Source organism: Prinia subflava, chromosome 5 (assembly GCF_021018805.1).
Source record: "Prinia subflava isolate CZ2003 ecotype Zambia chromosome 5, Cam_Psub_1.2, whole genome shotgun sequence".
In the NCBI taxonomy this organism is placed as follows: Eukaryota; Metazoa; Chordata; class Aves; order Passeriformes; family Cisticolidae; genus Prinia; species Prinia subflava.
The window spans coordinates 26,486,209-26,500,695 of record NC_086251.1 but is presented as its reverse complement, the minus strand read 5'-3'; the positions used below and the strand labels follow the sequence as shown (position 1 = coordinate 26,500,695).

Below are 14,487 nucleotides of genomic sequence, written 5' to 3'. Positions count from 1 at the left end.
TTTCAGTGTGTCTTTATGAATTCCCATATTGTAGGGAAGTCACTCACAGAAAAAAAAAAAAAAGGAAAAAAGAAGTACCTGGATCACTTGTAGTCAACAGGGGAGCCTGAAGGTTCTGTGACTCTTCTCCACCAGCTCTATCAACAGTGTTAATGTCAAGAGCTTCCTATATACATGAAGAGCCTTGAGTAAGATACCTTAAAACACTTAGATGCAAAGTAGGCCACATCAAATATCACCAAATTATTCAAAACACGACAGTGTCTCATAAACAAGCATGCACACTTTTATACAGAACTCTTAAATCCCCTTACTTCTTCCTAAGCTGCAGGAAGTAAGACCATGTCATGAATAACACAGGGTCAAAATACAATTCGGAAAGAGGCCACAAAACTCCAAACTCCTTTTAAAAGAAAATATAACTTCAGCTTGTAAGCACAAAGGCTTTAAAAGGTTTTTGAATTTTACTTCACAACAATGAAGTTTTACCTTTGATGCAAAGGACACAAAAAGAACACCATCGACATCTTCAAGGTCCGGTTTAACATCTGGAAGGATACTCCCAGGCCCCAGAGAAGTGTTCTTGCTTGCTACTAAATTTTTCCCTATACCTTTAGGTGGTCGACCAGCCTTGGAAATTTTCAGTTTCCGGGGCCTTCCTCTTTTGTTTGTAACTGATGATAGGGTGCTTTGATTGTTACCAGAGCCTTTGAGGGACATAGGGTTTTTCAGTATGCCAGGCCTTTTTCTGCCACAGATCTCTTTATCTGGAAAGTCACAACTTACTGAGCCCCTGAGATTAAAATTAGGTGGTTTGGCTAGAGCCCACTGGGCCTCTGCAATCGAACAGTACTTCTGTGACATTTTACTCCCAGGAGATTCTTTCTTCATAAGCAACTCCTCAGGAACAGTGACTGTGCCTGAGCAAGAGTCTGTGTGATTTTCAAAACACACGGGCAAGGAATCCAGGACTGCACTCAAAGGGGATTTATCCTTCCTGCAAGAGGAAAGCATGGTCTGTGGCAGCTCAGATATCTTCACTGTGCTCTTTGTGACTGCACAAGGTTGCAAATAGACCACAGGCATCTTACCACTGTCCAGTTTTAACATTTTTGCTTTGGCAACACCTGAAGACCTGGTTAGCGTACGCTTCCTAGACTTGAATTCTCCATCAATTCCATCTATTTCACGGCGTCTCATTAGGTGTTTTTGTACAACGGGATCATCATCATCAGTGTTGGAAAATTCATCAGTTTCTTCATCTGTGTCTTCTTCCTGCTTCACAGTTATTCCTTGTGTGCAAATATTTGACTCGTAGTCGTAGTCATCTACTGGCTCCTCTTTAATGACCACATTAAAGTGTCCATTTGGGTCCACTGGAGATGCCACACGGGAATTGCTTTCGTAACTGCTACCAATGGGACTGGAGTGGGAGAGAGGGGACAAAACCAAAATAGAATGTAAGATCTTTATCAAATTGCCTTTACCAAAATTCCACCATCTCCCATAATTCTCAGTTATATCGTAAAAAGCTTCTAAAATGCTCCCAGATATAAGTCTGCTAAATAAGCTGTCATATACAAGCTTCCATTTTCAGAAGCACTCAAGGAACCCCAAGAAATTGCCATTATTAAGAACAATCCAACTTCTTATCTGAAGGCAGCAGCACAACTTCCTTCCCTACTAATATCAGGGTGGCATTTGCACTTTTTCCTCTTTTACTCAGCATGAACTTATGCTAAGCTGTCATATTTGAAATGCTCAGAAGTCGCCTTAGTTTGCTGGATCTCGTTAAGACACTAAAGCCATTGTGCTTGCAAGTAAGAAGCCAAGTGAGCACTTAAAACACCAAAGTTTTAGTTAATGCACCCTGAAGCCACATACAGACAAATCCTAAATTCAACTGTCGTTTGAATCCTTACAGAATACTAACATCCCATTACTATCCAATACTAATCCTGCTGCATTTTCCACTAGGTCTGAGTCCTAACCTAACCAGAATTCAAAATACCATGCATTAGATACTGAAGACTAACAGTAGAGGCAGCTCATAATGGGCTTCTTTGAGGGCCAGACACATCAAAGTCAAAGAACTACAGTCATCAGTTTTCTTTGGTGTATCAGAACCTGGCTCCTTGTCATAAGAGAAAACTGCTAAGGTATGAAGCCAGAAACTCATATTCAGAATAAAACTCAGAATAAAAAGTCAGAACTTATTTACTGAATGTATCACATAGCACCAATAATACCTTTATACTTATTATACAGCACATATAATTATATTAAATTATTATTGCCAACTTGGTGTGATTAAAATGTTATTAGAAGTAAAATTATTTGTTAATGATGACAATTTCAAGTAAAATTTAACATAATTGTAGTACTAAAGTATTATATAGAGAGTGAATATTGCTGTACATACGCTGGATGTATGCATGTATGTGTGTCTATTTTATCATTATATTATCCATCCCTATCCCTCTAAAGTAGTGCTATGCCCAGTTGAACCCACAGCTGGGACTGAGAAAGGGAAAAAGAAGTGAGAAAAAAGCTGCTTCCTTCTTGTGTAGACTGAGACATACTGAAGGGAGAAGAGCTGGGACACACAAGAATCACAACATAGAGCTGGGAGTATTCCCCTCATGAAAAAACACTGCAGTAATTAAACAGGGAGCTGACAATCAAGCTACAAATTTATATATTTACACATAAAAATCTAAAGAACAAGAGAAGCTATCTAGAAAACTTGTTGCAACTCATAAAACACTAAGTAACCAGCATTAAGCTTAAAGCAAAAACATAACTCACGAGGGAATGGCAGGCAGCAGGAGACTGGAATACCAGTCCTGTTTTGTCTACTGTTTTCTCTGGAAAGTGAATTTTCAATTAGAAATTTTCTTGCATTTTATTAATAATGTGAAATGTAAGATTAAAAAGCCTTTCTCGGTCAGTGAGTTTACTGTGAAAGAAAAGCAAAGACAGACTACTTATGAGTTACTGGCAGCTGAAAATCCTGCCACAATACTAAGGTATGAGGTTGGTTCGGTACAGCTCATGCACAATAAAGTGAATATTATCAAGACTCATCTGCTCTGCTACTTTAAAATTCTTGAAAATCAAGAGGCAAAAAACCCTAGCAAACTTGCAGGCCAGGAATAAATTTCTCATCTGAGTTTTACATTTCCAGTTGGAAGCCCAGTAAAGCCTGGACTTCTCTAGACTTCTTTATCTATTGCAAGGTGTATAGATGTAAGTTAAGGATTACCTTTCTAATTGGGATCTGGACAGTATCCAAACTAAAAAGCCCTGCTATAAAAGTGAAACTTCTAGACACAAATATTGTTTTATTCTGCATAATGCAACCATAAAGCCGGGTGGTGACAAGAGTGAGGCACGACCCATGCACCTGCATGCATAAGAAGACAAAGGATTTGCACAAAACGCTGGTTTTAAATTCTGATGCAATAACCAACTTTTTAAAGAATAAAAAAGTTGCTTTTTAGCACTGAAGCAATTTCATCTGGCCCTTAGTTTCTGAAGTTACATGCAATGTAAGTAGTCACAGGAACTTCCTCTAATTATGGGAAGATGAATCAAGGAAGTTTGTCCCCTCAAAATCCTCAATCCAAGATCATGCAAAAATTCTAAAACAGTGTCTTAACTAGCTCTTTCTTTACCTGATATGGAACAGTGCTCATATTTAAACCAACTTTCTTACAGCCCAAGTAATGTATTTAGCACCCTTGCAATATAACAAAACAAGAGAGACGGTCATTTTGGCTTTTTCTAGACTAAAAAACATTAAGCTGCTCATTTTTTGAAAGCACCTACATATTTTTTTTTTGGTACATAATTTTAAAATACACTGGGGAGGAGGAATCTGATTTCTTGTGAAATTAATCTAGCAATCTATGGCAGAGGTCTGAAGGATAATCACTTGGCCTTTCTCCCCCAAATGAAAGGCAAGAAAGGGAAAAAACTCCAACTGTCAAGACTAAACACAAAACAACTAAATTAGAATAATGAGACTAATGGAGCATTAAAAGTCCCACAGATTTTTTATTTTTGAAGGAGACCTCAGAAAGGAGAAAGAGTCCATTAGCCTGTAAGACTTAAGAACCAGTAAAGTTTGTGGTACCTGCCATGGCCTAAACATCTGAGTATATTCTGAGATAAGCATTTCTACCAAAGTATCAACAACTCAAACATTTTTCTTTACAACACACCTAATTAAACTAAACATACTATCAGACCACAGAAGCAGAAGGAAAAAACCCACATAGTATCTTGGATAAAGAAAACAGTCCTTCATTTCTGAAGTCCTCTAATAACTCACAGTTAACATTACTCTTAAGTATATGCAAACTTTTACGTGGTTCTGTTATCAAAAATAGCAGAAGAATTCAGTACCAGAGGGGACTATCACCCTCAACAGCACTCAGAACTCCACTTCTTTTGCAGAGGATTATCCGAGAGGTAGGAGTTCCCTACTTGCTTCTCACTCAAATCTAAGCTCAGCAGAAATCTCTACCCTGCCTAAAAGCAGGATAATGCCTATCAAGTGCCCACCACAAAAAAAACCCTGCCGAGTCTTCATTAATATGTAAATATTAATGTGTTTGGTTTGATAAAGAAAAATGTCACACTCTCAGTGCTGTCCTTGAAAGGCTGACATACTTCTAAATTCAAGTGTATGGCATGAAAACACTGTCTTCTGAACAGATCAGAAGAAAGGAATGAGAACTAATGTTCTGAAAAACTCCAGCACTTACAAAGATAGTTTTGCCATTTCTTGGATAAGATCGATTTTCTCTTTGCAAGTAAAGAATTTGACTTTTTCACACAGATTACAAAAACATAACAAAAAGCTGGCCAATGCTTGAAAGTAGTTCTAGGACAGTGGCCACATTTATTCATCAGGTGCTTCCATGCCAGACAACACAAAGACCCTCTGCAGTCTTTTCCTGTCTGCACAGCTTCTAGCACATTTCAGAGATCAGCTGCCTTGGAGGCAAAACCAGAGAGGACTCTAACATACTCTGGATGGAAAGAAATTAAATCTGCCAATTTGTATCAGCTAGTTTTAAGGAAGGTCTCTGAGTCCTTAAAACATTTTTTATTCCTTGGGAATAAACAGTTCTCAAAAAAAAATTTGCTGCAATGACCCTCTCCAGGCAAATTAAATATCACTACAAAAGCAAAATAAAGGTGTCAATAATTATTTTCTGTTTTACTTCCAATATGCAAAGTTATCCAAACTCTTCTCCATGCTCTTAGGAACTAAAAAAAGCCCACCCTTTCCATAACCGGTGTATTTTTAGTATTTAAGATGGGTTAGAACAGCATTTTTTGAGACCAAAGTAAGTCTAGAAGACCTTCTTTCTAATAGACTGACACATGAAAACAGTGCAAAAGAAAGGGGCTCAAAACAATTCTAGTACTCTTAAGAATTATTAAAAATAAACTTAATAAAGTGTCAAAGTATGAATAACTTTGTAACTTAAAGTTTTTTCAGTTACTCAAAAGGCAAGGAGATTGTTCTTGCAAGACAAAAAAACAACTGAGGAAACCTCTGTCTTCTCTAAAAACACTCTGCAGTTGTAAATACAGCCTTTGTACATTACAATTGTACAGTAATACAGTCTTTATATATCTACATCATAAATGTAACTTTCCTCCGATCAGAACTGATCTCTAATTTCACCATTAACATCATCCTGAAATTCTGCAGTAAATAATTTTCTTCTGTACTGGTCTATGAGGGTTGCTTTTGTCACTAAATCTTTGGCAGATTGAGCCTGGTATTAACAAATTGGCATGAAGGAACATGGCAGAAAAGAAACCACTATGTTTTTTACAATAATTTCTTCTCATTCAAAGTACCTCTACATGCACATTAACTATTCACTAAGTCTGTTCCATTCTATTACTTGGATTTTCAAAACTAAGTAAAAGTGCAGTAAAATAATAGGTTTTGCCAGACTTGCTTTAGAAAAACCAAGTTGTTCTGAAGTACTTCCCCTACCTCACAGCAAAAATGAGGTAACAAATGAGCAAAAATGAGGTAACTGACTACCACCAGGCAGGTTACCTCACACTGCTTTGTGGAATAGAATTCACACCAAGCAGTTATTGACAAAACAATGGCCTGCTGCCAATTACAACTGCCTTGCAGCAATCCCTACACATACACAATCTAAATACCCACACATCACTCGCTTTCACTAATGAAAACTGAAGCTATAGACAGACAGCATGTCAATGTGGTGAGCAACCCTAAAGCAAAGGCAGTGTTTTGATGACTGCAATGTGCTCTGCCCAAAACCCTGAAAAAAGAAATTTAGCCTTCTAAAATGCAAAGAGGGTTAAAAGAAATCCTCAATGCTTCTTAACAATGGGAGCTAAAGCAACACAGGAAATAATACTGAACTCATGCATACCCCTTAGACACCTAAGAAAGCCAAGACTGATATATGACTGAGCAAAGAAAAGCTTTTAGTAATATTAACTGTTCTGCCATTTCAGATCATCAACCTTTGCCACCATCCCTGGATGTGTTTAAAAAAAGACTGGACGTGGCACTCAGTGCCATGCTCTACTTGAGGTGTTAGGGCTGGGTTGGACTCAATGATCTTGAAGGTCCCTTCCAACCTAGTGAATCTGTGGTTCTGATTCTTTAACTGTAAACCACCGAGCAGCCTGTTATTTATTTACAAAACACCCCACTTAACCAGCGGTTGTACTGAAAATGCAGTGTTAACCCACCTTTCAGAGACTTCTTGTTTTAGCTTTGGCATAACACCTGAAGGCAGGTCACTGTCCAGGAGACCCAGGAAGTCTCCTTCTGCATTAAAGGACTCTTTATCCAACCCAACATCTGATGGGTTTTGATCAATGAAGGAAGAATCTAAACTTCTCTGATGCACATCTAATGCATCAACTTCAGCAGGGCGACCACAAACGTCAGGAGTGCTAAAAACATCCCCTCCTTCCAATTCTAAGTTGCTGTTCTGTTTCATATCACGCTGAGGTCGACTATTGAGCCCATCATCTCTGAACCCCTTAGCAAAAGGATTGTAGTCTATTTTCAGCTGGGTAATCTGGATGTTCTGGTAGGCTGTAACTGCAAAGAATTCTGTCTGTGGAAAGGTAAATGTATGGACATCGGGGCCGTTGAGCTGAATGACTTCTGTGGCTTTGTTTGCAGGCACCAAGTGGAGCCGTGGCAGATATCGGTGCATGGAATGCAGGATGATGTGGCCCTCCTGGTCCAGGGTATTGTTGGTAAGTTTAAGTTTGTAGAAGGATACTGGCTGATGCATCCAGAACTGCCCAGTGGAAGGGGACTCTGGATGAATAAACACTCGCCCCAGAACATGTGGCTCTGCTCTCCCACTGGGCTCCCACCAACGGCCGTTCCATTTGTATCGGTGATTGTCCACAGGGGAAATGTCCATGACTAGGATGTACTTCTGACTGGAATTCAGGCCCGTAATCCAGTATCGGCAGTACGGGAACATTCGCCTCCCCTGCTTCGTCAGGATCATCTCTGTGTTGCAGTGGTAGAACTCATTCCACATGCTGTTGTTTTCTAGGGTGACGGTGATGCCCCCTGAGACACAGTCAGCTGGGAGGCAGGTCTTGACTCGGGGTTTCACTGGAGTCGCTACACTGCTGGCGAGAGCACAGGCATCACGGTTTGCTACCAGGATTCCTTGGTCAGCTTTTCCATTTCCCTGCTGTTGTTTCAATATGACAAAGAAAGCAGGCGCTGCACCAGACACAGTCCCACCATCCCGGCTAGCCAAGACAATCTGCTGTTTCTCCATGATGAGCACTCTCACAAGCTCTCAAACCAAGTGTGAATTCTACAGAGTTCTGATAATCTTCTGTGTGTGTTCACCATTCTGGAAGGAAAGGAAAACACAGTTAAAAATATTCCAATACACTCTAAGAAAGTAATTAAGTTGCGTGAGACATCTTTTTTGCAATAGTTCTCCACGTTATAAACTTACAAGATAAAGTGGATTACAAAACAGCACAATCAGAGTGTAACAAGTCAATGCTGCATGTGTGTATACATTTTTGACCCTACAGACATAAGCACTATGACTCCTTTAAATTGCTTTTTCATACAGGCTTTGCCCCAACAGAACTCCTTGCTTTGCTTGGTACTTCTGAGCACTTTGTTCTGACATTCCCTCTAGTCTGCAGATCATTCACTTAACAACTTGGGGCAAAACATGCAGAAGTCTTCAGGAGAGCAAATGGCACATTTCTGACACAAAGGAAAAATTCTTGCCAGAAAGAAAGAATTCCCTGAGGTCCACAACTTGTCAAAAATTTAAAGGAGAAAGAAAAAGTTAAAAGCATTTTCTCTGAAGTTCTTTATTGAAATCGTCAAAGTTTGTGTGTTGGAATTTCTTTGCTTATACTCCCCAGCAACCCCAAGGACTTCTAATTGTCTGTCAAGGGCAAAGAGAAAAAGGAGGGACAAAATATTTAAAATGGATAATTTCTGGAAAAAGACACAAACTTTGTGAAGCACTGGGCAGCCTTAGCTTCCTTTTATCTTCTGAATTATGGAAATAATTTAAATCAAACAAGAAAACATCTGCACTGTTATGATTAGTATAATCACTGTTTAGAATTGTGTATATACAGGTAAAAGTAACTAAAGAAGTTACTTTTATCTGCGTATACACAATTCCACTTTTGTGTGTCTACCTCCCAAGCTAAGAATTACGTCAACACTGTAACAAAAGATCATAAACTACTTTATTTTTCAGATAGTCTGTATAATTCTCTATGTGAAAATTTAAAATATGCACTTCTGATAACTCATGAAAATCCTATTTCCACATCCAGACGTTTGTATTTAGATCCTTATTGTACGTGGAACACAACATTGACAAAAAAATAATTGATTCTTATATCACATATCTAGCTGGTGGGAGCCAGAGACCAGAATTAATCACTACTGCTAGAAGCTGAGATGCATCCAAGAGTCCTGAGGGAATTGGCTGATGTGCCAAGACACTTTCCTTAATATTCAAGAAGTCACAGCAGTCAGATGAAGTCTCAGGTGACTGAAAAAATGGAAATACTGCACCTATTTTTCAAAAAAGAGTAGATAGAAGTATTCTGGGAACTACTGACCTGTCAACCTCACCTCTGTGCCTGGGAAATCATGGATCCTATGGATCCATGGATTCTAGATCCTCCTAGAAGCGATGTTTAGGTGCATGGAGGACAGAGGGATTTACCAGCACAGTTTCACCAAGGACAAGTCCTGCTTGACCAACCCAGTGGCCTTCTACAACCGAGCGACTGCACTGGTGGACAGCTGGAAGTTACGGATGTTGTCTATCTGGACTTCCATAAAGCCTTTGAAACAGTCTCCCACAAAGTCGTTCTCTCTAAATTGGAGAGAAATGGATCCATGGGTGGACTGTTCAGTGGATGAGAAACTGATAACGTGGTCCCATCCAGAGGGTAGTGATCAACAGCTCTGAGTGCCAGAGACCATTTGTGACAAGTGGTGTCCCTCAGGAGTCCATACTGGCAAGGTAAGTGAAGCTAACATGCCTGAATCGTGTCCAAAAGGACCCGGACAAACTGCATGAGAGGTTTGACAAGTCCAAGTGCAAGGTGCTGCACCTGACATGGGGCAACCCCCAGTACCAAACACAGGCTGGGGGATGAAGAAATTGAATGGCCCTGCTGAGAAGGGCTTGAGGCTGCTGGTGGATGGGAAGCTGGACACAACTTAGCCATGGCGCTTGCAGTCCAGAAAACCAATTATATCCTGGGCTGCAGCCAAAGCAGTGTGGCCAGCAGGGCAAGGGATGGGATTTTGCCCCTCTACTCTGCTTGCATGAGACCCCACCTGGAGCACCACATCCAGCTCTGGGGTCTCCAGCACAGGAAGGACACAGACCTCTTGGAGCAAGTCTAGAGAAGGGCCACAAAGATGTTGAGAAGGACAGAACACCTCTCCTGTGAAGACAGGCTGAGAGAGTTGGGGTTGTTCAGACTGGAAGAGGCTCTGGGAAGATTTAGTAATTGCAGCCTTTCAGTACCTAAAGGCGACCTGCAACAAATCTGGAGAGCGACCTTCACAAAGGCAGTGATAGAAAAAGGGGAAATGGCTTCAAAATGATAGACAGAAGTTTAGATTAGATATTAGGAAGAAATTCTTTACTATAAGGATGGTTAGGCACTGGAACAGGTCACCCAGAGACACTCTGGATGCCCCAACACTGAAAGTGCTCAACACCAGGCTGGAGAAGGGATTTTTAGCAACCCAGTCTAGTTAAAGGTGTCCTTGTCCGTGGCAGGAAGGTTGGATCTAAGTGATCTTTAAGATCCCTTCCAACCAAAACCATTCTATGACTCTATGGGTTGGAAAACAACCATATCTCTTTCCAGAGAATTAATTCTTAATTCACAAGTTTTAAGTGAACTGGATATTTAATAAGACATCTTCATTTTGTTAGGACTGAGGTACTGTAGGAGGAAAAACTCTTCTGTGTTAACAAGCTGTCACATGCATGTGGCATATGACCTCAACGCTCAAGAGACAATTTACACTCCATGATAAATGTTCTTGACAGCTAGGAAATACGAGAGATCCATTTTCACCCTTTACACTTCATGCTTTAAAACTTAATGTAAAAGTTAAATTGGAGGAAATAAACCAAAACCGTTCTACACAGATTTTGGTACCTGTGAAGTTACAAGGACTGGTTTTCAGTTCAACTTTGCAAATGAAATTCTTCCCCACAAACAGACCGACAAGCCACCTACCCACTGAGGATTCCTTAAGAGAGTCTACGATACAAAATGAATTCAAGCGCATTGCTCTGCTTTTTCAGTAGATTACATCTCAAGTCCCAGGGACACAAAAAGCTATCCCGAAGAAAAAAGCGCTTTCATGTTCACCTGTAAGAACAGCATAGAAATACAAATCTCAAGATATACAGGGTGGTGAAAAAGTCTATGCGATTTTCCACCAACTTACTCCGTATATACACATATAACAGGTTTATATGTATAGTACACATACAGTCAGAAAGTGAGTTCACATTAATGCTGTGCAGTATGCACCAAAACTGTATCGGCTCATAAAGGAAACACTCTATCAAAGTGGTTTCAGATCTGGTTTAAGATATGCAGAATGCCTCTAGCTTTAAATTTACTTGATTCCTTTACATTTATTTGACTAAATTATCTTACTTAAGACATACCAGGAAAAAAATTACAAAAAAAGCTCAACAATCATGCTCTCAGCAGAAGTTCTATGCATATAAAGACCTATAGAGTAACAGTTTCTCTTCTGCAACAAAGTTCTTATGTTGTACTGCTGTAGCTATTTCTACCACACGCACCACCACACACAGTATCAAGTCAGTCTAAGACGTGCGTGGTTAAAATATGATTATGTGCAATTAGAGTAATCAAAATCTGCATTATTTCAGCACTAGCACAGTCTGTTACCAGAACACAACTTCATATGTTTTATTACATTTGATGACACAAGAGCCTGTTTTATTATAGCACACAGACTGTAATCCAGTATTTCAGGAAAACACGTGTATTTGTGGAAGCTGAAGTTCTGAACAGCGTCAGAGATTTCCCTTCTCTACACGCAGACCTTGTAATTGAGAAGCAGCGTCCAAGCAGGGCGCAGCGGCCAAAACCACTCAAAAGTCGCACTGAGAGCCGCCAAAAGCAGGACGGCAATCAGATGCGAAAGCGTCCTTCTCAAACAAACAGCCCAACCCAACTCCCCGCGCAACGGGGACGCGGCTCCGCGCACGGCGCTCCGGGGCGGGCGGGCACCGGGAGGCACCGTGGGAAGGAGCGGCGGCGGTGCGCGAGCCCCGGGGCTGCTCCGCCCGCCCCGCCCGCCGCGCTGCCGCCGGGACACCCATGGCGCGCGCCCAATGGCAGCGGCCGCCGCGCGCCGCGCCGCCGTTCAACACCGACCGACCGGGCGGGCACCAGGAGGGGCCGCCCCGGGCACGGCGGCGAGAGACGCGGGCTCCGCCCCGGGCAGGTGGCGTCACGGCTGCGGGCCGAGCGCAGCACCTGTCGCTTTGAACGCCCTCCCCCCCGCCCGCCCCCCGCCCTGGCCGCGCCGGACGGACCCCAGCCAGAACCCTCGGGACGGGGGGCGGCAGCCACCCAGGAGCAGCGGGAGCTGGAACCGCCGCCCGCGCCAGCTGGCGGAGGGCGGCGGGACGAGCGCACGTGGGGAAACCGCGCCGCTCTTCGCCGGGACCCAGCGCGGCCCTGCCCGGCGGGGCGCGCGCTCCCGGCGCTCCCGAGGCGGCCCGCGCGCAGCGGCGCCTCGCGTGGCCGCCGGGGCGCGGCCAGCGGGCCCGGGCCCGGCCGCCTCGTGCCCGCGCCTGGTGTCAATTTTCGCAGTTCGGGCGGCGGGCGGAGGGCGCGCGGAGAGGCGCGCGGGGTTCGCGCGCGACGCGGCCGCTGTCCCCGGCGCGGTCCCGTTCCCCGGTCGTTACCGTGCGCGAAGCGCGCGCGGCCTCCCGCTTCCTTTCTCACGCGGACCGTGTGTCCGCCAGCTGGGGACAACGTGCGTGCGCACCGTGCTGACGTCATGGCGCCGCAGCGCGCGCAGGCGCACAGCGGGCCGGCATCCCCCTCCCTCCCGCCTGCCCGTCACGTGCCCGCGCCGCGCGCAGGGCCCGGCGCCCGGCTCGGCACGGCCCGCGCAGCGCCCCGCGCGCGTGGAAGCTTCTCGAACGTACGCGCGCGCGCATCGCTCGCGCGCCGGCGGCAGTCGAAGGCCCCGGGGCCCCGCCTCCCTCCGCGCCCGCGCCAGGAGTGCGCGCGAGGCCCGCGGCGCACTGCGCCCCCCGGCGGGCCGGCCGGGATGGCACCGCCCCCCTATGCCCAAGCCCGGGGCAGCGGCCGCTCCGGGAAAGGAGCGCCGCTCTCTGCGCAGCCAGCGCGCACCGCGCCTCCGCACTCCGGGGCGCTGCCGCCGGTAGGAACCGGCCGCCTCCCCGGAAACCCTCAGCTGAGGAAGCAACGAAGTCAGCGATATGTCCATCATCCGAGCAAGTTCTCGCTGAGCGGCCAAAGCGCGGCTCAGCCTCTGAGCACGGCGGCTGAGGAAGGGCCCCGTGCCTCTGGCAGGGCAGACACAGACCCGCCACACCGCGCCCGCGGGCCGGGCCCGGCGCGGTGTCACCGACGGGCAGACGAACACAGAGCCCGGGCTCCGCGCAGCCCTGGCACGGCCTCGACTGAGAACCATGCCTAGCCTGGCAGGCCTTCACAGACACCAAGGGAATTAATTACATGTCATAAACCGGGCACTTCTGGCAATAAGCCCACTAAAACAGAATTGTGAACATTAAGAGAATTCACATCAAAATGCATCATGGCTGCACGCAAAAACACCTCCATGAAGCCCCCCCATCCCATCCCTTCTTCCGTGAAGGTTATTTATTTTACAACACTGCCTCCGCTATGAAACGACAGAGACTTACACATGGTGCCAGAAGGCAAAGACATCAGTAGGGTGACACCAAGGTCCAGGCTCACCCGTAGACCCAAATTTTGCACTGACTGTTGTCTACCACAAACTATAACTTGGTCAGGACTGCTCCTCAATCTGTTGGGGTTTTTTGTTTCGGTGTTTTTTTTTGTCTTATTTGAAAATGGGCAGAAGAAAAGCAACATTACAAAAGGTCAGCATCCCTTTGGAGGTTTCCTGATAGCATAAGTTGATGCTATAGGAAATTATCTCAGAGGCACAGAACTAAAGAAAATACATTTTTAAGAGACTGGACAAACGTGCATCAAAACCTGAATACAGATGGGTCTGTATGGAGGCCCAGAGGAATGGCACCCGCTCCAGGCATGTATGCACACCTTCGTCTCTAACAGGCAGGGTCATGTGGGTGCAGGGGTGCTGGACATCAGGCAAGCAGGGCAGTCTCAGCCACCTGACAGACAGAGCACAGGCCAGCACCAGGAACAGCACTGTGGCCTCCAGAGCTGCTGTGTCCACATGCCAGCAACCAGGGAGAACTGGGATTCAGGAACCAACAGTGTCTCAACTCTGCTGCTGGAGGGTATCTACCATATATATAAATCTAAAAATATACATATATTTATATATGTATGTATACACACACACGTCTATGTGTGTAACCTCCCCCTGTTCAGATAGGGAAGGGAGCGGATCTGGCTGTCTCTGCTGTGCTCCTCTATCTGTGTGTCTGCCTGATCAGTGTGGCCAGACATGTTTGCATGTAAATGTCATGTATGCATGTGCTCTATGGGCTTGTGCCTACCAGCAATGTATTTTTAGCCTTATTACTGGTTCATATTTGTAGGCTTGGAGCTGCAACAGCCTCAAGATGTTAGATCCAGCACAGCATTTTTCCTGTAACAAATCCAGTCAGACATAATGACACAAATTTCAGGGATAGTCGTTTTGTACCTACAGTC

The 14,487-nt window shown here is 44.5% G+C and overlaps 1 protein-coding gene across 10 annotated transcripts in view; it reads right to left on the bottom strand.

Annotated features, from left to right (window-relative positions):
* Window positions 1–14,487, bottom strand: part of MGA (MAX dimerization protein MGA) — a 60,418-nt gene that overhangs the window by 40,429 nt on the left and 5,502 nt on the right. For 8 of the 10 annotated variants that reach the window (XR_010080541.1, XM_063398568.1, XM_063398574.1 and 5 more), the window contains exons 2-4: window positions 6,766–7,907; window positions 490–1,423; window positions 79–166 (exon numbers count right to left, since the gene is read on the bottom strand). Coding sequence is in view for 9 of the 10 variants with exons in the window: in XM_063398568.1 (XP_063254638.1) it covers window positions 79–166; window positions 490–1,423; window positions 6,766–7,829 (2,086 nt within the window). In the remaining variant the exon portion in view is untranslated. Of the gene's footprint in view, window positions 1–78; window positions 167–489; window positions 1,424–6,765; window positions 7,908–10,809; window positions 10,945–12,527; window positions 12,630–14,487 lie in introns of those variants that run through there. The other 2 variants (XM_063398569.1, XM_063398570.1) reach the window with 2 other exon arrangements.